The following is a 24,215-nucleotide window of genomic DNA, read 5'->3' as shown; positions in this document are numbered from 1 at the left end:
CATTGAAAACAGAGTGAATTTTAATGCCTTTAAAGAAACTAACTTGTAGCTAATGCATAAAGAGCTCTGCTCAAAACCGTCCCCGAGGGGGGCGGGAGTTTTTGGCAGCTGCGAGGCGCCGCTCCAGGTCTCGGATAGTGTTCTGGAGACTCGCAATCTCCTTGCTCTTTTCCTCTTGAAGATGTTGAAGCTTCTAAATGAAGCAGAAGAAAGGCTCTCATTGCAATTTAGAAGTAAGATTAAGTAAAAGGAAAGACAAAACAACAGTCAAAACACACCTGAGGCTTATATTTTTAAGACTATCTTACTGTGAAAGGCCTGTAGTTTCACTTTGTGTGATTGAAAGGAAAAAACTGGTATAAGGCTACAAAACTAATTTACTATATTTAAAATAAACATTAGGAAATAAATGTTTGTAGGAACACATTGATGCAATTAATTTACTGAAGACAGAGTCATGGGACAAAATGCACATACCCTTCTGTAGATACTCTGCTGCAAGATAGTAGCATCCGGGTACGACTTTGATTTAGTTTGAACTCGTGCTAGTTTTGTGTCAAACTGAACCAAATTCAAAAAAAGAAAGTCATTAAGGCTATTGTAGTTCAATACTCAGAAACAATGTTTCTACAGAAAAGTATACCAGCAACATCCTTTGCTATATATTTTGTAATTGAACACACTCTATATAGCAGACAGAAAAGGTTTTATGAGACAATTTGAAAAAAGAACAAAGACCATCCAAACAAGATTCAGCTAGATGGTGGGTTAAAATTGTTTGGGGGGCTTTAAAAGAGGCTCAAAAGCCTGGGTGCTACCTCTAGAGATAGCACGGTACTTTTCCTCTAAGTACCATTGCTCTCCCCCATTCCATGTGAGGCATACTCTTGATCTCCAAATAGAAAATATTTCCCATCACCACTGTTGTGCTTTCATCAGGAAAATCCACTGTAATCCACAGTCTCAGGAGATATGCTCACAGATCTTTCAAACTTTGAAGCCAAATGTTAGAAATTGGATGTGATTTAGTCAATTCAGGCTTTTTTTTGATTAAATTGAGTCAAATTAAAAGATCTGTATAGCCTATTCTTATAAGCCATTTTTAAAGCACAATGTTCTACTATAGTTCTTCCTTTTAGATGAACCTTAGTGTGGCCTCTCAGAAAACTAGATAAGCTTTCCATGAGATTGTGCTCTGGTTTTAGAAGAGAACTGGAGTTATAATGACGACACACAAAGACATCCGAGTACTAGTCAAATAGTACAGTCAGACTAGTCCATTGGCAGATCCCAGACAGCAAACAAAATGCAAATTCCTAACTGAAAGATGGTAAGTTGGGGGTACATCTTGAAATAAGGCTCGCTGTATTTCAGTTGGCAATCCAGCCCTCTCTGTGGATAGACTAGGATAGGAGGCAGAGGTGACCCATCAGCAGCTGTATAGCAGTGCAATGGCAGCAACAGCAGTAGCAAAATCCCTATGAAGCAGTGTAACCCTTTCTGTCCCAAAATGTTACCTAAAAGCACCCTAGGCATTGCAACGTTCCTGGAAAATAAAGAGTAAATTATTTTAATTAAGCTCTGTGAATTTTTGCATAATGTAATGTCAAAGTAGAGATGGGTGGAGGTCATGGCATAATACTGGAAGAAGAGGTTGGTAGAATGTAGAAAAAAATGCAAAAGACAAATACTTTGTTAACACATCAGTATCTGTGAGATTCTGACATTAGTGGAATATAGTTCATTGAAAAGAAAGAAACTACAAAACTTATGAGATATACTTATTTAAAGTATATATACAAATGTTTCAAAGAAGTTTTGTTTGTCTCTAGAATATATGTTTTCCTAGAACTATATTAGAGAAATTTGCCTGCTTTTATCCCATATAGAACAAAAGGGTTCCATGATTTCTTCTGGAGAGAAATTTTGCCAAGGATTTGTTGTACTCTTGCTATGCTGGCATGGTGGCTGTGCGCCTCCTGTGTGGAGCAGACTGTAAAACAGCTAACTCCTGAGTTGCTGTCCTCATTCTCAGAGGAAGCAATGTCCTTCCTGGAAGTTAGGACCTTCTTTTGATCAAGCCTTTGACTGGTAGCCTGATGACTGAGCGCTGCTCTTGCTGGAGAATGAGAATGCGTGGAGTCTTGTTAGAAGGTTCTATCTAGTCCTGACATTTATGTCACTGCAATAGGAGACAAAGCATGGTTAGACTAAGGAGCACACTTCTGTTTAGCAGACTTGCAAGCACCTACTTCTAGTTGTAGTTTGAGTATTTCATTTTGCTTTTCCTTCTCTTGAGTTCTTAACTTTTCATTTAACTCTGATAATTCCATCTCTTTCTTTATCATTAGTTCTTTGTGTTTTTCTTCATTTAATTCAACTAAGTAAAACAAAAATAAATTTAGTCATTCAACAGTTCAAAGTTATGCGCTTACATTTATTAATTTTTTTCATTTGTTTATTCAGCAAGTTTATTGATCACACGTGTACCAGGCGTTATACTTAACATCCATACAGAATACATGTGTCCTCTGTTTTCACTGAATTTCTGCTTTGGGCTAGGAGGCAGCCATTAGTTACAGCTGTGATTGGGATGCTGCAGGAAGAACATGCAAAGTGTTGGCAACTGAGGGGAAACTATTGCTTTCCCCATCACTGTAACAAAATACCCGACACGAAGCAACTCAGGGGAAGAAAGGTTTGTTTTGGCTCACAGTATCAGTAGATTCAAGCCACCGTGTGGAAAAGACACACCATGAGTAGGTCTGTGGTGCTGGCAGCCTGCAGTGGCTTCTTGGTATCAGTAGACCAGGAAGCAGACAGATAATATGAAGTCAGGTTGGACTGTAAACATAAGGTTTCCTGCCCATGACACACTTCTTCTAGGTAGGCTCTACCTCCTAAAGGTTCCACAATCTCCCCAAACAGCACCAACTGGGGATCAACTGTACAAACAGCCAGTGGGGGACATTTTACATCCAAAAGGTTAGAAAATTGTTAACCAAATAAGCCTAAAATGGAGGGGCCTTTCTCAGGATGCTCTCTCTAAGGCAGAACATCACATAAAAAGCCATTTCTAGGTGCAGATGTTAAAACAAATGAGAACTGTTGAGAGAAGTGCTGGCTCCATCTTAGGAGAAAGAAACCAGAGGTACAAGATGGACTCATTACCCAAGATCACTTTAAAGTGTGGTTTTAGTGGGAAACCTGGCTTCACAGTGTATTATTTGCATGCATGTGGTCCCCTAGACTATGCAGAGCACATTCATTTGAGGTGGTTTGAATAAGAATGGCCCCATAGGTTCATGTATTCAAATGCTTAGTTACCAGGGAATGGAACTATTGGTCCACATTAGGCAGAATTGATCACAAACATGAACAAGACTTAGAACTATTATATTTATGCTGCATAAATATACAAAATTTAAATTAAAATGTATCAAGGTGTGTTCATTCAAGAATACTATTATTGGAAAAAATAATATGCACCTTTAAATTGCTGCATGATATGTCAGAACTCAATAAATTAAAAATGTAAAGTTACCTTTTTTCTGCATATCCTGATAAAGTTTGCTCATTTCGATTTTATGTCCCTCCTCTTTGATTTTCATTTCACTTATGAGTTTGGCAATACTGCTCTTATATTCCTAGACATTAAAATATATTCATTTTCAATGTAATAATTAAAAAGGTTAATTTCCCAGCTAACATTAATTTTGGCATGCAACCATATCCAGTGCTTTTTATCATACACAAAATAACAAGTTTTATTATTCACACATATAGATCACTGTGCCTTGCTCATATGTGCACCCATTTCCTGTCCCTCCCTCAGTTGTTCCTTTTCCTCTCTCAAGACAGTCCCTCTTATGCTGAAGACACACCCAGATTCTGCGTAAGAGATTTTGCTGTATTTTGTTTGACTTCCTCCCTGTTGTGGTGTGAATGTGGACTAATCCCACATGCTCATGTGTCCAGATGCCTGACCACCACACAGGAATCCTGTTTTCAGAGATCTTGGAACTGTTAGGAGGCTTACACAGTGTGTAAAGGCTTATCACTGGTGGTAAATCTTGAGATTCGCAGCCTGTCTCTACTTTCTGCTCAAAATCTGCTTCCTGAGAGGGGCTGCAATGTGGCCGGTGGCCTCAGTTCCTTGTTCTTTCTCTGCTGTGACCAGATGGTTCTCCAAACTGTGCGCCTAAAGAAAACTTTCCTACTTTAAATTGTTTCTTGTTAGGTACTTAGCTGCGGCAGCAAAAGTACTGATGTGCGTTACCTTTCCTTGTTCCTCCTACCCACTTCCTCGAGACTCCTTTTTCCTCCACATTGTATTGTACCCCTTCTACTTTGTTCCTCTCTCTCTCTCTCTCTCTCTCTCCTCTCTCTCTCTCTCTCTCTCTCTCTCATACACACACATACACACTCACTCACATACACTCTTACACAAACACTCTTCTACAACACATACACACATGCTCTCTCTCACACACACTCAAACTGTGTATATATTCCCATTCCTAGCCTCATCTTACTCAAGTCTTTGTTCAAGATATTTTGTTTCCACCTTCATGTCAAATATATGTGCATGATTTTATGCATTTATATAAAATCTAGGAAGCACAAATGAAAGAAAATATAATGATATTTGTCTTTAGAAGATTGGTTTAATTTAATATGATTATCTCCAGTTGTATCCATTTCCCTACAAACAACCTAACTTCATTTTTCTTTATGGTTGAAAAAAGATATCACTGTATATAGATACATTTTTTGTTTGTTTGTTTCTCTCTTTCTTATTAATTAATTAATTTTCTCCAGCGTGATCACAGTTTCCCCTCCCTTCTTTCTCTTCTCCCAGTCCCTCCCTGCAACGTCTCTCCCTCTCCCCATCCCTTCAGAAAAGTGCAGGTCTTCCATGTATATCAACCAGCCACAGTTTATCAAGTTGCAGTGAGACTAGGCACCTCATTAATGCTGGACAGGCAACCCAGCAGGAGGAAAGGGTGCTAAGAGCAGGCAACTGAGGCAGAGGCAACTTCTGCTCCTGCTGCCAGGAATCCCACAAGAAGATGAAACCACACAACTGGAACACATGTGCAGAGGACCCAGGTCAGTCCTATGCAAGTTCTCTGGTTGATGGTTCAGTCTCTGTGAGTCCCCATGAGCCCAGTTCTAGATGACTCTGTGTGTTTTCTCGTAGTGTCCTTGGCCTCTCTGGCTCCCATAACCCTTCCTCCCTTTCTTCCACAGGATTCCTTGAGCTCTGCCTAATATTTGGCTGTGGGTCTCTGCATCTGTTTCCATCATTTGCTGGGTGATGCCTTTCTGATGACAATCTGGCTAGGTACTATCTATGAGTATAGCAGAATATCATTAGGAATCATTTCATTGACTTTTTTTCTATAGTGATGCCCAGGTGACGTATAGGATTCTCTCCTGAGTGTTTCAGTCAGTGAGGGGCAGGACCAGTTCTCCAAAGTGTTGCAGCTAGTGAGGGGGTGGGGCCAATGCTGTACAGTCCTGTCCTCTTGGCTTTGGTGGTATCAGGGGCCATGGACATCAAAAGGGATGCATCAGAGCTATGAACCCAGACATGGGTCCCAGGAGCAGCCCAGGCCCAGACATCATCATGGCCCTGGGTGGTTATCAAGGCAGCCATTTCAGCCCACTCCTCAGCTCTTTCACTTCTCCAGGTCTACCTTTGACCATAGCATATGAACATACAGTCTTTCTTGCCCTCTCTTCCAGAACACACCATATATTTGCTCCCCATAATAGTACCCATCTTCCTGGCATGGGCCAGAGCTGTTGCTGGAGTTCCCTCCTGTGCCTCATTTTTTAATATGATTATTTGGTTTGCTGATGTCTAGTTTCTTGAGTCCTTTATATATTTTGGAAATCAGCCAGCCCTCTGTCAGATGTGATGTTGGTGAAGAGCTTTTCCCATTTTGTAGGCTGCCATTGTGCCCTTTTGATGACGTCCTTTTCCTTACAGAAGCTTTTCAGTTTCATGAGGTCTCATTTATTAATGATATATATTTTAAATACATTACTTTACTGTTGGATATTTAGGTTGGCTCTATAACTTAGTTATTATGAACAGTGCTACAATAAATATTAATATACAAGTAATTCTATGATATGATGATCTAGAACCCCTTTGGTGAATAGCCAGGAATGGTAGAGCAGGGTTTTCTTGGGAAACCTGCACACTGACTTCCATGGTGCCTGGACTAGTTTATATTTCCACTAGCATATATAGGCGTTTCTTCTTGTTCACGTCCTTAGTTACTTAGTTACCTTTCTTGTTCACATACTTAGTTATGCTGTGAAGAAACACCATAACCAAGGCAACTGATAGAAGAAAGAGTTTATTGGGGCTTGCTTACAGTTTAAGAGTCCATGATCATCATGGCAGGGAGATGGAAGGAGGCAGGCAGGGTCCTGGAGAAGTAGCTGAGAGCATATTCTTATCCAAAAGTAGAAGTCAGGAGAGAGAGAGAGAGAGAGAGAGAGAGAGAGAGAGAGAGAGAGAGAGAGAGAGAGAGAGAGAGAGAGACATGTATGTGGAAGTCAGAAGACAACTACCTGGAGGTGATTTCACTTTTTACAGATTTTTGAGAGCTCTTTGTGTAGTCTAGATATTAATCCTGTCTGATGAGCAGGTAGCAAAGGTTTTCCTCCATTTTGCAGGTTATTTCATTACTCAACTGTTTTCCTTGCTGTAAGAAGACTTTTAACCCCACGAGGTCCATTTATCTGCTGCGGGCATTGTTTTCTGGAGTAGCCATTGCAAACATCCTTCCTGCTCTATCTTGAATTGTTTCCCCAAGTTTTCCTCTAACAGCTTTAGGGTCTCATGTTTCACACTAACCCTTCAGTCCAGTGGGAGGTGATTCTTGTGGAGGCTGAGAAAGGTAGTTAATTTCGTTCTTCTCTTCCTGGACATTCACTTGTTGAAGAAGTTGTTGTTTCTTTAGCATCTACTTTTGACATCTTTGTAAATAATCAGGAGCCTAAAGTTGTGCGGTTGTGTATCTGAGTCTATATTTGGGTTCTTTATTCTAGTCCGTTGAGTCACATGTTTGTTTTTGTGCTAGTACCACGCTATTTTTTTATTACTAAGGCTTTGCAGTGTAACTCGAAATTACAGCTAAGATATTGTGCAAAACCATGTGTGCATATATTTGTGAGCATGTTCTTTTGACAAACGGTTTATAGTTATTCCTAATATTCAGTGGTATTGAGAAGGTAAAACAAAGACTTCAGAAAAATCTAGATGTACTGGCTGGTGTGTCTATAATTAAATACAATTACTCAGTGAGATGAATGATGATTAGTGTTGTCGATTTGACAGAACCTATAATTACCTGGGAGATAAGTCAGGGTATGCCTGTTAGGGAGTATACTGACTACGTTAATTGATATGGGAGGACTCATCTTAATTGTGTGTGTGTGTGTGCATGTGTGTTCTGGTCTATAACAAGTGTTGAAACCAAGCAAACACTTTTTCACCCCTCTCCATCTCCTGGCTGTGGGTGATGAGACCAGCTGTTTCTAGCTCCTGCCCCTACCTTCTCAACCATGAAGGTATAGTGGATTTTTGATCTGTGAGTCAGCATAAATCCTTTCTTCATTAAGTCCTTCTGTTAGTGTCTTTTGCCACAGCAACATAAAAATAGCGAGGACAACTAGTTTAAATGCGCACAGTCTAGACTACCATTTGTGCTATTTATCCTGCTACAGGAGTTGCAGGATTGACCAAACCTGTAAGACTTTTAGATGTGATTAAAACTGGGCAGGGTCAATGCAGAGAGAACCTCAAAGCTGGCTATTTTACCCATTTGTGTGTATCCAGGTTTCTAGGGCAACTAGAAGAGCCAACAGAATGTTCCCTACAAACTACATGAGGTGAATAAGTCACTGTTGCTCTAAGAAGCATGAGAAAATTCTATGTACCTTTCCATCTGCAGATGCCGCCTGCAGATGCCACTACTAAGTGGAAGGCATGCATTAATTTGATAAAATCCATAATTTCACTCCAGCTTCTGGGCATAAGGGCTGTCATACATGTGGGCTGAGATAGGCTCTAACTTGGTAGGGAGTGAGGGAGATCTTTCTTATTATATTAGCCTGTGTAAGTCCAAAGGAATAATACCTTCTTTTCCTTAATAATGTCAATCCCTAGGAAATGGTAGTTGGTTGCCTTTTTATTCAGTTTCTGGGAACTTTAAATTATAAGGGATAGCTTCTGGCTGTATTCTTGTCTCATGAAACTTAAGAATTTTCTATGTGAAATGTACAGAGTCACCTACCAAGTACTTCTATAGCATCTTCCATGTTTGTTTCTAAGAAGTGGTTCTCCATGAGTTTTGGTTTTAGCATGAGGGTCTATATTAGTAAATTATCATTGCATTGAGGTCATGTAAGAAGTATACTTTGGGCAAGTTGTTTAAAAAATTAAAAATGGATTGTGGTGCTTTATACTTTTCATCCCACTGAGTTATATATAGGAAGGATCATGGTCAGTCTTGAAGTTTTAGAAGGGAAAAGGGTAAAATTTTCTGTTTCTGTACCTGGACTGCAAACTGACTCATCATCTTCTGTGGAGCTCAACAGTTAAGATTTGGAAAGGAGCAGGGAAGAATTAAGGAAGGAGGGGAAAGAAAAACAGAGAAAAGTATCTCAGAGATACTTAACTGAAAGTCTAAGTCCTCCAAAAGAACAGGCAAATGCTTGTTCTTACTGGTGGGCATTACTCAGAAGTCCCAGGTTGGATGCTAAGACAAGCAGTGTTTCCTTAAGAGCCTGTCACACAGGAACCCATTAATTTATAAGAAGACCCTTCAAACTAAGCCTGCACAGATTCAACAAGAATTTTGGAGATCTTTGAGTTTGATATGTTGGTTCTTGGAAATGAGAAAAAGGTTCTCCAACAAATCCCCTCAATGGGTAGGTGGCTAGGAATTAGCATTTTTTTTTTGCCTTTTGCATTTTGAAACACTGTGTTACATGTTCTGCAGTTCATATCACTACACTGTTTCTGAAGGATGGAAGTCAATGTAACAGAATATAATGACCACTGGAAAGAACTAATGTGTGCTCTACATGAAGTCCCCCCATTATTTGGATGGTGCGATGATTACCCAAATCACAAAGAATAAAGACTCACTCTTTTACAGGAAAAGAATTAAAAATATCAACCAACAGAATATACTCTAAAGTAAGTCTATTAACACAATTGAAAACCATATAGTAAAATAATTGCATTTCTTCCTGGTAAAAAGAAACAGTGTGTAAGTGGTATTAGTGCATTATGTTTTGTAAAAAAAAGTCTACAAGGGGGCTGGAGAGATGGCTCAGAGGTTAAGAGCATTGCCTGCTCTACCAAAGGTCCTGAGTTCAATTCCCAGCAACCACATGGTGGCTCACAACCATCTGTAATGGGGTCTGGTGCCCTCTTCTGGCCAGCAGGCATATACACACAGACAGAATATTGTATACATAATAAATAAATAAATATTTTAAAAAAAGATAGTTGATTTAAAAATAAGTCAACCATCTGTAATGGGGTCTGGTGCCCTCTTCTGGCCAGCAGGCATACACACAGACAGAATATTGTATACATAATAAATAAATAAATATTTTAAAAAAAGATAGTTGATTTAAAAATAAGTCTACAAGTTGCAAAAGTTATCATTCATTTATTAAAGATTTTTACATATATGACACATATATATACTACACTTACATAATTTTTGGTGCGTTAATTAAAACAACTTGCTTCAGGAACATACCTAAACATAATAAAGACAATATACAGTGAACCAACAGCCAACATCACACTAAATGGAGAGAAACTCAAAGTGATCCCACTGAAACTAGGAAAGGTTGTCCGCTTTCTCCATATCTATTCAATATAGTTCTTGAGGTTCTAGCTATAGCAATAAGACAGCAAAAGGGGATCAAGCGGAAACAAATCAGAAAAGAGGTCAAACTCTCACTATTTGCTGATAACAGGATATTATTACATAAAGGACCCCAAAATTTCTACCAAGGAACTTCTACAACTCATAAACACCTTCAGTAATGTAGCAGGATACAAGATTAACTCAAAAAATCAGTAGCCTTCCTGTACACAGATGATAAATGGGATCATAAAGAAATCAGAGAAACACTACCCATCATAATAGCCACAAATAACATAAATTATCTCAGAGTAACTGTAACCAAACAATTGGAAGACTGGTATGACAAGAACTTTAAATCTTTAAAGAAAGAAATTGAAGAAGAAACCAGAAAATGGAAAGATCTCCCATACACTTGGGTAGGTAGAATTAACATAGTAAAAATGACAATCCTACCAAAAGCAATCTATAGATTCAATGCAATGCCCATCAAAATCCCAGAAAAATTCTTCACAGACCTCAAAAGAACAATACTCAATTTTATATGGAAAAGCAAAAAACCCAAGATAGCCAAAACAATCCTGTACAATAAAGGAACTTCTGGAGGCATCTCAATCCTTGACTTCAAACTCGACTACAGAGCTACAGTACTGAAAACAGCTGGTACTGGCTTAAAAACAGACAGGAGGACCAATGGAATTGAATTGAAGACCCAAATATCAATCCACACACCTATGAACACCTGATTTTTGACAAAAAAAGAAAAAAAAATAAAATGGAAAAAAGAAAGCATATTCAACAAATAGTGCTGGCATAACTGGATATCAGCATGTAGAAGAATGAAAATTATACCTACCACCATGAACAATACTCAAGTCCAAATGAATCAAAGCCATGACATAAAGCTCAACAGAAAGCCAACCACACTGAACCTCATAGAGGAGAAAGTGGGAAGTACACTAGAATGCATTGGCACAGGATACCACTTCCTAAATATAACCCCAGTAGCACAGACAATGGGAAAAATAATTAATAAATGGGACCTTCTAAACTGAAAAGCTTCTGTAAAGCAAAGGACACAGTCAACAAGACAAAATGGCAGAATGGGAAAAGATCTTCACCAACTCCACATTGGACAGAGGGCAGCTCTCCAAAACATACACAGAACTCAAGAAATTGAACATCAAAAGAAAAAAATAATGCAATACAAAATGGAGTACAGACCTAAACAGAAAATTCTCAAAAGAGGAATCTAAAATGGTTGAAAGACACTTAAGGAAATGCTCAACATCCTTAGCCACCAAAGAAATGGAAATTAAAATAACTCTGAGATTCCATCTTACACCTGTAAGAATGGCCAAGATCAAAAACACTGATGACAACTTATGCTGGAGAGGATGCGGGGTAAAGGGAACACTTCTGCATTGCTGGTGGGACTGCAAACTGGTACAATCCCTTTGGATATCCGTATGGATATTCTTCAGAAAATTAGGAAACAACCTTCCTCAAGACCCAGCAATACACAATAGAGTACTACATAGCAGAAAAAAAATAATGACATTATGAAATTTGCAGGCAAATGGATGAATCTAGAAAACATCATAATGAGTGAGGTAAACCAGACCTAGAAAGATAAATATAATACTCATTCATAAGTGGCTTTTAGACATAAATCAAAGAAAAACCAGTCTACAATTCACAATCCTAGAGAACTTAGAAAAAAAAAAGGACCCTAAGAGAAACATACATGGATCTAATCTACAGGGAAGTAGAAAAAGACAAGATCTCTTGAGTAAATTGGGAGCATGGAAACCATGGGAGAGGGTTGAAGGGGAGGGGAGAGAAAGGGAGAGGAGCAGAGAAAAATATATAGCTCAATAAAAACAATAAAAAATATTAAAAAACTCAACTTGCTTCTTCTTTGAATGAACAAATGCTTTTCAAGGGTCTAACTGAATACAATAGACTATAAACTCACCTGCTCATGAGATTTTAACTTCTTTTTCATATAATCAATATTTCTTTTTAGTTGTTCATTTTCATCTGTATATAAATAATCAAGGAATATATTACTAAATAGACTTAAAATTAATTATCTGTAACATTTACATTTCTGATCATGCATGTGCTCTGGAAGTATGCTAGACACTGGGAATGCAGGAACATTAGGATTTTTTTGCTTTTCACTGAACTTACAGTCTAGTTGTGTGGCAGATGCAATAGCTTTATTAAATAAACCTTCTATAGTAGCACTGTTATTTTGATGGACATTTACAAAGAGGAAAAGGTTTATTTTGCTTACAGTTCTGTAATTGAAATTCTGTGAGAACATGTGGTGGGACAGACCTGGGTCATCTTGATACTGAATAAGGGTTTGGGGAAGAAGCAGCCACCCTGAACTGAGATTTAAGAGGTAAGGCTTGTTCTGCCTTTGAAAACTGTATTCCAGACACAGAGAAGTGTGTAGCAGAGGAGGGAAACAATTTCAGAGGTCAGTGTGATAGCTTGCCATTGTAATTCTAGCTCTTGGGAGACTAAGGTAGAAGGACTACTGCAAATTCTGGACCAGTCTGGGCTAAATTATAATGGGCTTTCTTTTTCTTGTTGTTTTTAATGGGCTTTATTTTATGATTGAGATTCCTATGCTTTAAAAGTCTAGGCACCATTTTATCATGATGAAATGTACTCAACAACACTTACTGCTTCAGCTATTCCAGGCACACAGTTCAGAGGCATTAAGTATAATGTGAATAACCATCTTGACTTCCATCTCTGGAACTTATTATCTTCCCATAGTGTATATGCTGTGTCTATGAGACACTAATCTCTCCTATTCTGTCCTCCAGCCCTTGGTAACTTGTTATTTCCATCTCTATGAATTTTACTATTCTAAGTACCAGGCATAAGCGGAACTAAATAGTCTCTGAGTCTCTGTACTTGTCTAGCATATTTCACCTAGCATAATGTTTTCAAGTTTATGTTGTAGCATGTATCCAAATTCCACTCCATCTTAAGGATGCCCAACGTTTCGTCCTATGTATATACCACATTTGTTTATCCATCTGCTGATGAACACTGGCATTACTCAGCTCTGTTATTTTGATGGACATTTACAAAGAGGAAAAGGTTTATTTTGCTTACAGTTCTGTGAGTTTCTGTTCATGACTCTACCCATTGATTTGAGCCTGTGGTAGCACACAATGAAAGTGCAGGGCAAGTCAAAGCTGTCCACTGTACGTGGCTGGTTTGTGATAGAGAAAAAAGAGGCAAAAGTTCTCCCCCAGTGTTCTTTCTCCTATGGGCTGAAGACAAAGTTTCTAACATATGGACCTTTGAGGGCACATTTTATATCCAATCTACAGGAGGCTATTTCCACCTTTTGGCGTTTGTGATTAAAGTTGCTATGAATACTAGCAAACAAAATTTTATGTATCTGATTTTTATTCTTTTTGTAAATACCTCAGAGTGAAATTTCTGAATCAAATGATAATTCCAGGTTTCATTTTTCTGAGTAATCACTAGTTTGTGATAATGGCTACATTACATTCTATCAGCAATACAAACACACCTTGTGTTTTGAGACAGAGTCTCTCAGTGGTCTGGAGTTTGCCAAGTAGTTCAGTCTAGGTGGCCCCTGAATGAGCTATAGGGCTTCACCTGTCTCTGCCTTGCACCATGCTGTGTTTATAAGCAGATACCACCATACCTGACTTTCTTTTGCTCACTCTTCTCTCCCTCCCTCCCTCCCTCTCTCCCTCCCTCCCTCCCTCCCTCCCTCCCTCCCTCCCTCCCTCCCTCCCTCCCTCCCTCCCTCTCTCTTTTCCTCTTTCTTCTTTTAAACATACTTTCTATGGATTGTACTCATGTAAGCAATTTATTGAATTAACTATCCTCCCCCCAAACCATGATTTTAAGAACGATTACCCCAACTTACCTTTCAAATTGTGTTGATACTGAATAGTCTGTTGTAGCCCTTTTATCATAGTATGAAGAGTAGCACATTCTAAAACATAGAAGATATATTTATTTGAAAATCATCTTGGAATCTTCTTGATTGAAAGAGTTGAAATAAAATAATATTTAACTGAAAATTATGTGATCTTAATAAAGCAACCAGACATCTCAAGGTACATTACAATATATGGTGTCTTAGTTAGGGCTATTATTCCTGTGATGAAACCTGGAGGCAAGAGCTACCCTGGTACCAATTTCTGTCTTAGTTAGGGTGACTATTACTGTGATGAAACCTGGATGCAGAGGCCATGGAGGAGTGCTGCTTACTGTTTGCTCCTCATGACTTTCTCAGCCTACTTTCTTATAGAATCCAGGACCACCCATGGGCGCCTCTACCCATAGTGGGCAGGGGCCTCCCCCATAAATCACTAATTAAGAAAATGCCCTACAGGCTTGTCTATAGCCTGATCTTCTAGAAGTATTTTCTCAAATGAGACTCCCTCCTCCTCACTTCCCCATAACCTGCACTTCTCTTTCCCTCCTTTCCCCACCCATTTCTCTGTTTTTCTCTTCCTTCCTTCCTTCCTTCCTTCCTTCCTTCCTTCCTTCCTTCCTTCCTTCCTTCCCTCCCTCCCTCCCTCCCTCCCTCCCTCCCTCCCTCCCTCCCTCCCTCCCTCTCTCTCTCTCTCTCTCTCTCTCTCTCTCTCTCTCTTTCTTTCTTAGACAGGGTTTCTCTGTGTAGCCCTGGAAGTCCTGGAACTTGCTCTGTAGACCAGGCTGGCTCCAAACTCAGAAATCCACCTGACTCTGCCTCCCAAGTGCTGGGATTAAAAGCATGCAACACCACCTCTCAGCAAGCTCCCTCTTCTCTGATGACTCTAGCTTTTGTCAAGTTGACAGAAAACTAGCCAACGCATACAGTAAGTATTTTAATTCACCTTTTATGTGAAACAAATCCCAACACTTAGCAATAATTTTCTAAGGCACAGTACAGTAGAGACCATCTCCCTGGGCCTTAACAACGTCTTCTCTGAAAGTGCTCCACACCTGGACATGTCTAGGAATCACCAAAAGTGTTTCCATGCAACTCTTCCAGAAAAGCACATTCTTAAAAAAGAGAGTCAAGTCACACTGAATTTGTTCAAAGGTGGAGGGCCACAGCTAGTGAGATGGTGTAAGAGGGGGTTTTTGTTACTGCTGAGCAATAAGCTCTTTCTCTTGGTACTCAAAACTAAGTCCTGGGCAAGACTTAAAACCCCTAAACACTGTTACAAAGCAACCTAAGTGCCAGCGGCTTCATACATAATGCAAAATACTTTCTTCAGTCATGATGATGAAAAGTATTTTGCAAAAGCTCAAAGCCTCATGACCAGTAACAGGTTCCCCATTTGTGGCCTATCACCTTTCCTGTTCTTCCTGTCCTTGCCACCCACTCACACAAAGCTCTCCATCACATTCTCCTTTCTCCATGTTGCAATTTCCCAGTAACGGAATGATGGTTAATTACATTTCCCAGACAGGCGTTAGCTGATAACTTGCTTCGCACATGCTACTGTGCTAGGTGATAGGATAAGAGAGGTGTGCTCGGTCATTACTTCATCATTTATCGTAAGGAAGCCAGCAATTAGTAAAATAAGGTAGTTGAAGTTCCTTCAGTAATCAGCAAATGAAAATCACCTTGCTACTCTGTGCATACTGGAGGTTTTTAAAGTATTTTTTAAAATTTGAACACAAGATGGCAGGCTCACCATATTTTTCCACATTAGAAATTAGCAAGCCAAGGAATTCTTCATCAACTAGAATGCCATTCAATAATTTAGAATAAAAGCTTTTCATTGTCTTTGTAAACCTTAATCTACATTATCCTTTCCCTCAGAATTTATTATGCTGTTTTTATTAAAATTTTCTTGATTATTAAGCTATTTCTTAATAATTTAATGATTTTAGTCAAATTTAGGATCTAGTATTAATTATCAATTTGTGTGTTAGTAAATATTTCACAGAATAGTTTGAAATATTAAATACAATTAAAACATAACTTACAGCTTGGACCTGAAATTTCTCCCAAAGACTCATGTGCTAAATAAAGGTTTGGGTCGTGGAGCCACTAGGAGGTGGTAGAACCTTGAGCCAGAATCAAAGGGAACCATGGGACCCAGAGCTCTTCCTGGGTCTCACATGCAGGCTTATGGGTCCTTTCTGCTGTGTGTCATGCTATCACGTGCTGCACCAGTCCAGAGTAGCGGTGTCACACGGTCAGGGACTGGACACTCCAAAGCGGTAAGCCCTAAATGATCTTTCTTCTTTTTAGGTTGATTTTCCCCAAGTGATTGTTACAGTAAAAGAGAGATAGTTAACTTAAGCCTATAAAAAGAGAGTCTACCAGTACTTAGTCTTCAACACTAATATTACTGCCCTCTTGATCACTCTTACAAAGTGTCCAAGATTGACATTCTTTGGTATTTAGTCAAGAAGCTACGCAAAAAACCAGCACAGAGATGACTACAGCAGTCATATTCATAACAGCTAAAATTTGGATGAGAACAATGAGTCTTTTAATAGGTGAATGAATAAACTGTGGTTCTGCCACAAAATTCAATAAAAATAAGTTTTTTATTGAGCACAGAAACATGAAGCAATTTAAAATGCAAAGTCATAGAAGTCTGTCTGAAAAAGCTGCGTATTATATGATTCCAACTATATGATGATTTGGAAAATAAAAACCTATACACAGTAAAATCAGTGAAGATCAGACATCCAGAGGGATCAAGGGAAGGGAGGATGTATAAGCAGAGCACTGGGAATCTTTTAGGGCAGTGAAACTAGTATCTGGTCTGATACTGTAATGACAAATAATATGATAATGTCATTACACATTTATCAAAATCCATAGAATGAATAACATAAGAAGTGAGCACTAAGTAAACTTTAGATTTTAACTAAATATCTATCAATTCAGTATTGCCCCAGGAGCTGTAACAAAACAAGGTGTTGATGATAAGAAAACTGAAGAACTGAACAATATATAGGAATTTTCTATATTTTCATTCATTTTTCTCTATATATTTTAAACTTTCCAAAATGTCTGCCAATTAACAAATTCAAAATAAAATAATTTGTTATGATTTTGACACAGTGTCATACACTTTGAAAAAGCTTTTCCATAATAAATACATGTACTTTATAAATTTTTTGTAGTTTTATCTTTCTTTTTTTATATATTTATTTATTTTTATTCTTTTTAAATTAAAATTTCCACCTGCCCTCCGTTTCCCATTTCCCTCCCCCTCCTCCCACATATTGCCCCGTCCCCCCCCACTCCCCTCCCCCTATCCCCACTCCTCTTCTCCTCCTCCCACTCCATTCCCCCTCCCTCTCGATACTGAAGAACAGGCCAAATTCCCTGCCCTGCGTGAAGACCAAGGTCCTCCCACTTCTATCTAGGTCCAGGAAGGTGAACATCCAAACAGGCTAAGCTCCCACAAAGCCAGTTCATGTATTAGGATCAAAACCTAGTGCCATTGTCCTTGGCTTCTCATCAGCCTTCATTGTCCGTCATGTTCAGAGAGTCCAGTTTCAACCCATGCTTATTCAGTCCCAGTCCAGCTGGCCTTGGTGACTTCTCGAATTTTGCATGCAGATGGATGGAAATAGAAAACACTATCCTGAGTGAGGTATCCCAGACCCAAAAAGAGGAACATGGGATGTACTCACTCATAATTGGTTTCTAGCCATAAATGAAGGACATTGAGCATATAATTTGTGATCCTAGAGAAGCTAAATAAGAAAGTGAACCCAAAGAAAAACGTATAGTCATCCGCCTGGATAGGGGAAGTAGACAAGATTGCCGGGCAAAAACTGGGAACTTGCGGGTGAGGTGGCATGGGGCTAAGGGGAAATGGGGTGAGAAACGTGAGAAGGGGAGGATGGGAGGAGCTTGGGGGAACAGGATGGTTGGGATATAGGAAGGGTGGATACGGAAGCAGCGAAGTATATATCCTAACTAAGGGAGCCATCTTAGGGTTGGCAAGAGACTTGACTCTAGAGGGGTTCGCAGGTGTCCAGCTGGTACCTTGGGCAACTGAGGAGAGGGAACCTGAAATGACCCTATCCTATACTGATGAATATCTTGCATATCACCTTAGAACCTTCATCTGGCGATGGATCGAGATAGAGACAGAGACCCAATTTGGAGCAACGGACTGAGCTCTTAAGGTCCAAATGAGGAGCAGAAGGAGGGAGAACATGAGCAAGGAAGTCAGGACCATGAGGGGTGCACCCACCCACTGTGACAGTAGTTTTATCTTTCTGACATTTGATAAAATTTTAGATGTATAGAAAAATTGAAAAGATTTATATATATGACTTATTTCTGACATATAAGTTTTGATATATATAATCACTAATATACAATAGGATATATATACATACATACACACATACATACATATATATATATATGGCCAGTTACCACTATTATTAATACTCTATATTGGTATGATATATCTGTTGTAATTTATGAACCAATATGGATGTTATTAACTAAAATTCATGCTTTATTCATACTTCCATATATTAAATTCTTTTGCTTGCCCCATGGGCTTCCACCATACCATTTTATACTTATTATTTGCCATGTCGTCTTAGGCTGCTGGGTTCTGACATTCTATTTTTTTGGTTTTGATGACCTTGACAACCCTTGAGATACTGGTCAGGCATTCTGTCATGTCCTTCTGTGGGAAGCTGCTGATGTTACCTCATGATTAGACTGGGGTTGTGGAATGGGGAGGAAGTTTACAAAACTAAAGCATCATTTTCATCATATCATACCACATCAAAGGTACAGACAGTTAACAAGGCATTGTTTCTGATGTCACTGATCATGTGGCAGAGGTAGCATTTGCCCAGTGTCAAGGTTTAGCACCATCTAATTTACACACTCCATCTTGTTATACTGTGTGTTTCCCTACAGTAAAGGAAACGACTCTACTCGGCTGACGCTTACCCAGTGGAGTCAAGCTCCACCTATCTAGAACAAATTATCTATGGAAGTCATTTAGAATTCTGCCACATGGGAGATCTCTTTTTCCTTTATTATTTATTTATAAAAGTTGATTAAGGTTATTTGCTTTGCATTATGGGTATAATTCAATACTGTTCTTTTTCTTGCTGAAATTATTTCAGCTTTGGTCATTGAGAGCTCTTTCAGTTGGTTTCTGAGTTATTTTTGACAAATTCTATCACTATGGGTTTTTTCCTTCTCTTTCACTTTTTAAAAAACATGTTTTATAATGAGAAAGGCTCTCTCTCTCTCTCTCTCTCTCTCTCTCTCTCTCTCTGTCTCCCAAGTTGAACTGAACTCATAATCCTTCTCCTTTAGCTTCCAGAGTGCTGGAATCCTGTAATGTAACACCACACCTGGCTATTTTTTCTGTTTGAGTATTGTCTTTCTTCTGACACTACAAGATACTTCAGTCTTATAGTATAAATTTAATCCTAACCTTCACCCAGATTTTTTTTTTTTATTAGAAAAGGTATTTGAAGACAAAATCTTGGTACTGGATCACTGCTATTTAGGGCTTCTCAATATGACACAGGAAGAAAATAAATGTGCTCAATGGTCAGCTCTGAAAACATACATACAAATAACATTATACAGACTGAGCAGGTTATATTTGGGAATATATATGTATATTCATGTAACAACAATTAATGAAAAAAGAGGTCATGCATTTGAAAAAAAGCAAGGAGGGATATGGGAGAGTTTGGAGGAAGGAAAGGGAAGAGGAAAATGATATTATTATAATCTCAAAAAATAAAAGAAGCAATAAAAATAAAAAACCCAAAAGGAAAACACAAGCACATAGTTTCATTTAAAAAATGTTTTCACATTTACCGCCTTCTTTGTGTGTCTGTGCATATGCATGTGTGCAAGTAAGTGTGACATGGTAAGTCAGAGGGCAATTTTGGGGGAGCTGGTGTTGTTTATCCTATGTGGCTCAAACTAAGTCTAGACTTGCCCACAGGTGCCTTTACCCATTGAGCCATCTTGTCAGCTCCTAGCTTCCTTTTAAACTCTTAAAACTGGTGATCCATTTTACATTTACTTACTAGGAAATCAAGTTTTGCCCCACATGGTTTTATAGACCTGTACTGAACCTTCAATTCGCCATTTGTTACATGGGTAGTGTCTGGCAGAAGACTTAACTCTCTTCATCCTAGGTTTCTCGCATATTTTGGAGGTATACTAAAAAAGTACAATGAGACAATGGTCTGAAAACTACTATATGCACTTAAGGTAGGTGACACACACAGGGCATAAGGTCAGTCCCTGAAGTGAGTACCCTCATTAGACTACTATTTCCTTAGGCAGTGGAGGACTGACCTTCTTTCATCGTGGCCTCTTTTGTTTGCATTATCTTTAATAAACTATTACTCTTCTCCAGCTGAATATCCAAACGGTTATTCTTTCCAGTGCTTTCTATCATCCTCTGCAGAAGAAATTGGGAGCATGTTATCATAAAATAAATGACACTATTTTGACTCTTTTGCTAAGACAAATATGAAGACAAGTAAGAACAAAATCCACTTAACATCTGAAAGTCTAATAACTGAATAGGGGATATAATTTTAAACAAACTAGTGTACTGAGCCTTCAATATTCCCCTTTTTACATGCATAGCCTCTGGTAGCAGATGACTTCCTTCATTCTAGGTTTTCATGTACTTAAAACTATGCTAAGAAGAGTGCAATCAGACAAGGTTCTGAAAAGTTCTATGTGCACTTAAAGTAGGTTATACTTGCAGGGTACCATGGCAGTCACTGTAGTGAGCACCCTCACTATAATTATGACTTCCTGATCTATTTTCTATTTTAAAAATAACATGGTAGGGTTGGCGATGCAGGCCAGTGATAAAGTGCTATGATAACATTCGTGAGGCCCCCTTGGGTTTCAATTCCAGCAACACACACACACACACACACACACACACACACACACACACACTCATAGAAAGGGGCATAACAAGATATTAAATCAGCCTGTTCTAAACAAGAGGAAAATATGACCTAGTCTGAGCACCTTTCTTTCAATTATTTAACCTTTAATTACATGTTAATCAAAGGCATCTACCAAGCATAATGGTAGATGCCTACAGTCAGCCTCTCTGGAGGCTGATGCAGGAGTATGTCCTGAGCCCAGGAGTTTATGACTAGCCTGGAGATGACAGTGATGTTTTGTCTTAAAACTTTTCTTTCCAGACGACTTTATGATGATATAACTACACTATTTATTCTGTTCTGCACTTAGCTGGTCCACTTAGCACTATTATCTGGGAGACAATATCACAAGCACAAATCTACTGCATTCTTTTAACAGTTATTCTGAGTTGTACTTTTGAAGCTGCTATTAGGGAAAATTTTGTTGTTTATAATTTTTCTATTATAGACAATAAAGAATCATTCTGAATATGTCTCTTTGGTGTCTTTGTTAAGAGTACAATAAGCTTCCTTGTACTCTTCAAGTACATCAATTCATCATTGATCTTGTGCTTCCTGCACCTCTATTCACTCCCCACTTTTATCTTCAGCAGCTCACGCTGTATTACTTCATCTGTATTACCATTTATGTATTTCTCTAGGAGGTAAAATTCTAAATGTCAGAATACTATATCAAATTAAAAAATGAACAATTATTTCTTTTTAAGACACTTGAAAATATAATAATGTATTTCTAATTTATGTCCAAACATATGGCACTGATTCCTTTTTCACAAGAGTAATTATTTCTTTTCCCTGTTGCTATATTAATTTCTGGACTAAATTTTAGGCTATGAGAAGGAAAAGAGATAGGAGAGGGGAAAAACTAAACACATGTATGTTCTATATTATAATTAATCATCATGGTAAGACTGAAACATGAACTTACTTTATTTTCATTAAAACTATTTTAGAGTTTGTGGGCATTCTGGCATTCTCTTAACTTTAGCAAAAATACATCAACTGTTTGTTTCCTTGTGCTAGGAACATTTTTATATATTGGTACAAATAAGATGAAAAGAGAAAGGGTATTATGGAAAAGAAAGCAGAAAGAATGTAAGAGCCAGAGGATGAGGGAAAGAGTTGTAAAACGCTGTCCTCTGGACAGGGACAGGACATGGCTGTTGTACTCATGACTCATAGCAGCCACAGCCTGTACAAAATCAAGGCAGTCAACATTCCAGTGGTAGTGGAAATGGGCTTATGAGGCTCTCCTTCTAGCTGAGGAGCTCCTCCTCACTGATGGTGGGGTGTGTTACATCCCTATGCACGCAGGAAACACTAACTAGACTTAGTGAGCTATTAAAGGAGGAGGAGAAAGAAGGATGCTGATGATGAGATGGTGGGAAGGGGAAGTCCTGGGGGGTGTTCCATGGTATGTGAGGGGGGTTTGGGTTGGATATGATTAAGAAACATTGTAAAAATGTATGATATTGCCAAAGAATATGTAAAACATTAAAGTTTAAAATATAAGAAAAGATTTAGCAAAACACACTTTTGCTACTCAAATCTGGTTCATTTTAAAAATTAAAACATATGTTTATTCAACAATGATACATTTTACTATAATATCATACAGTGGAAAAAAGTAAGTTTATTGGTGTTCTCAAATTTCTGGCACAGTATTCTTTCAGATTTGGAGACAATAAATCAGCATTCCCATGAATTCTTAGCATTCACACTTTTTCCCTCTTGAGACATGGTTTCCTTGTGTTGCCCTGCCTGTCATGGAACTTGCTTTGTAGATCAGGCCGTCCTTGAACGGAGGTTCACCTGCCTCTGCCTCCAGAGTACATGAATTAATTATATATGCCACCATGCCTGGCCACACTTTTATTATTTAGCGAACATAGCTAAAATTCATGTCTGAAGACTAAACTACACCAAGTTTATTAGTTCTTACAAAGAAATACAGCCTACAAAAATAGTCAAACAATGAAAAACGTAACTTAAAATTTGGGTCTCCCAGTAAGCAAATAGCTGCTCATGGAAACAAATGCAGACACTGCCTTATGTTTTTAAAATTAAAACTTTTGCTTATTTTTATTTTATGTGTGTGAGTGTTTTGCCTGCATCTAAGTGCACCATGAATGTATAGTGCCTGTAAATGCCACAGGGGGATGGTGTATCTTCTGGAATTGAAGTTACAGACAGTTGTGAGCAAGTGGGTGCTGGGAACTGAACTCTCGTCTTTAAGAGCAGCCAGTGTCCCTAACTACTGAGCAGTATCTCCAGACCTGGGTTACTTTCTTAAAAAATGAATTTTCCGCCGGGCGGTGGTGGCGCACGCCTTTAATCCCAGCACTTGGGAGGCAGAGGCAGGCGGATCTCTGTGAGTTCGAGACCAGCCTGGTCTACAAGAGCTAGTTCCAGGACAGGCTCCAAAACCACAGAGAAACCCTGTCTCGAAAAACCAAAAAAAAAAAAAAAAAAAAAAGAATTTTCCTTTCTTCCCAGTTCCTCTCCCTGACAAAAATCTTCTGTTTCTCTGCAGCCACTTGTACGTGTCTTTACATACCTTTTCTATCTGTGAGAAGTCCTCTATCAGTTTGTCAAGATTCACATTGCTAATCGTTTTCATATTTTCTTCATTGCTTTGAGCCATGCCTGAAATAACGAAGAGTAGACAATACTAAGGAAGACCCAGAGTATTGCAACACTGGTCGTAGTTCAAACACTAGTTCTCCTCTGAGCTCCATTTTACTTGGAGGACTTTTGTTATACTCAGTATTAGCAGAAGTGAAATGCATTGTTTTCTCTACTCTTTCCCACACCCACCTCTGCCAAGTTTTCTCTAAACACACCAAAAATTTGTAGGGTTATGTATTCATGTAGAGGAACTATTTGCTTCCAATATTTAATAAAATCTAATAATGCCACTGCCTAACACTCAGCTCTCTGCATATCAGCCTGGCTGGACTTAAAATCTGATTTATTGTCCAATCTGAGGCGTGACTTTAAAGGTAAGCATTCTCACTTGATATGCTAAATGCTACTCCACAGATATCTTGTTAGCTTGCGTATGTTTCATATTTTGTCTGGCAGCATGTTTATTAAATAAATGATACATAGAAAATAATGTACTCACAAAAATGTTTCAGTATTTCTATGCTTTTCCATTTTTCCCATTTTTTTGTGATATGATTAATTGTTAGTAACAGCTAAGAACCGAAATAAACACAAAGTTTCAGTTTTAACGCCGTGGAACCAATCACAAAACACGCTTTAGAATCCCACAGGTGAACTCATCCACACAGGATGGAGAAAGTGAATAAGGCAGCATTTTACATGTCGGAGTGGGAAGGTGTCTTA

The 24,215-nt window shown here is 38.6% G+C and overlaps 1 protein-coding gene across 2 annotated transcripts; it reads right to left on the bottom strand.

Annotated features, from left to right (window-relative positions):
* Nucleotides 1-33: 33 nt before the first annotated feature.
* Ccdc152 (coiled-coil domain containing 152) lies at nucleotides 34-23,508 on the bottom strand. 2 transcript variants are annotated; one of them, XM_057789907.1, is made up of 8 exons: nucleotides 23,422-23,508; nucleotides 20,251-20,356; nucleotides 13,846-13,914; nucleotides 11,890-11,954; nucleotides 3,545-3,647; nucleotides 2,253-2,380; nucleotides 478-561; nucleotides 34-193 (listed from the first exon to the last, which is right to left on the bottom strand). In XM_057789907.1, exons 1-8 carry the CDS (start codon nucleotides 23,506-23,508, stop codon nucleotides 71-73), a joined length of 765 nt encoding a protein of 254 aa, XP_057645890.1. In that variant the 3' UTR covers nucleotides 34-70. The 2 variants fall into 2 exon arrangements, with proteins under 2 accessions (XP_057645890.1, XP_057645891.1); XM_057789908.1 differs by lacking the exons at nucleotides 3,545-3,647; nucleotides 11,890-11,954.
* Nucleotides 23,509-24,215: the final 707 nt, after the last annotated feature.

Source organism: Chionomys nivalis, chromosome 15, assembly GCF_950005125.1.
Source record: "Chionomys nivalis chromosome 15, mChiNiv1.1, whole genome shotgun sequence".
Taxonomy (NCBI): Eukaryota; Metazoa; Chordata; class Mammalia; order Rodentia; family Cricetidae; genus Chionomys; species Chionomys nivalis.
The sequence above is the reverse complement of the archived record's forward strand: the minus strand, read 5'-3'. Positions and strand labels throughout refer to the sequence as shown.

Coding starts and splice junctions, on each gene's coding strand:
- Ccdc152 (XM_057789907.1), bottom strand. CDS start 23,508: ATGGCTCAAAGCAATGAAGAAAATATGAAAACGATTAGCAATGTGAAT. Junction 20,357..23,421: donor ACTTCTCACAGATAGAAAAG/GTATGTAAAGAC, acceptor TTTCTTCTGCAG/AGGATGATAGAAAGCACTGG. Junction 194..477: donor AGCAGAGTATCTACAGAAGG/GTATGTGCATTT, acceptor TGCTTCATTTAG/AAGCTTCAACATCTTCAAGA.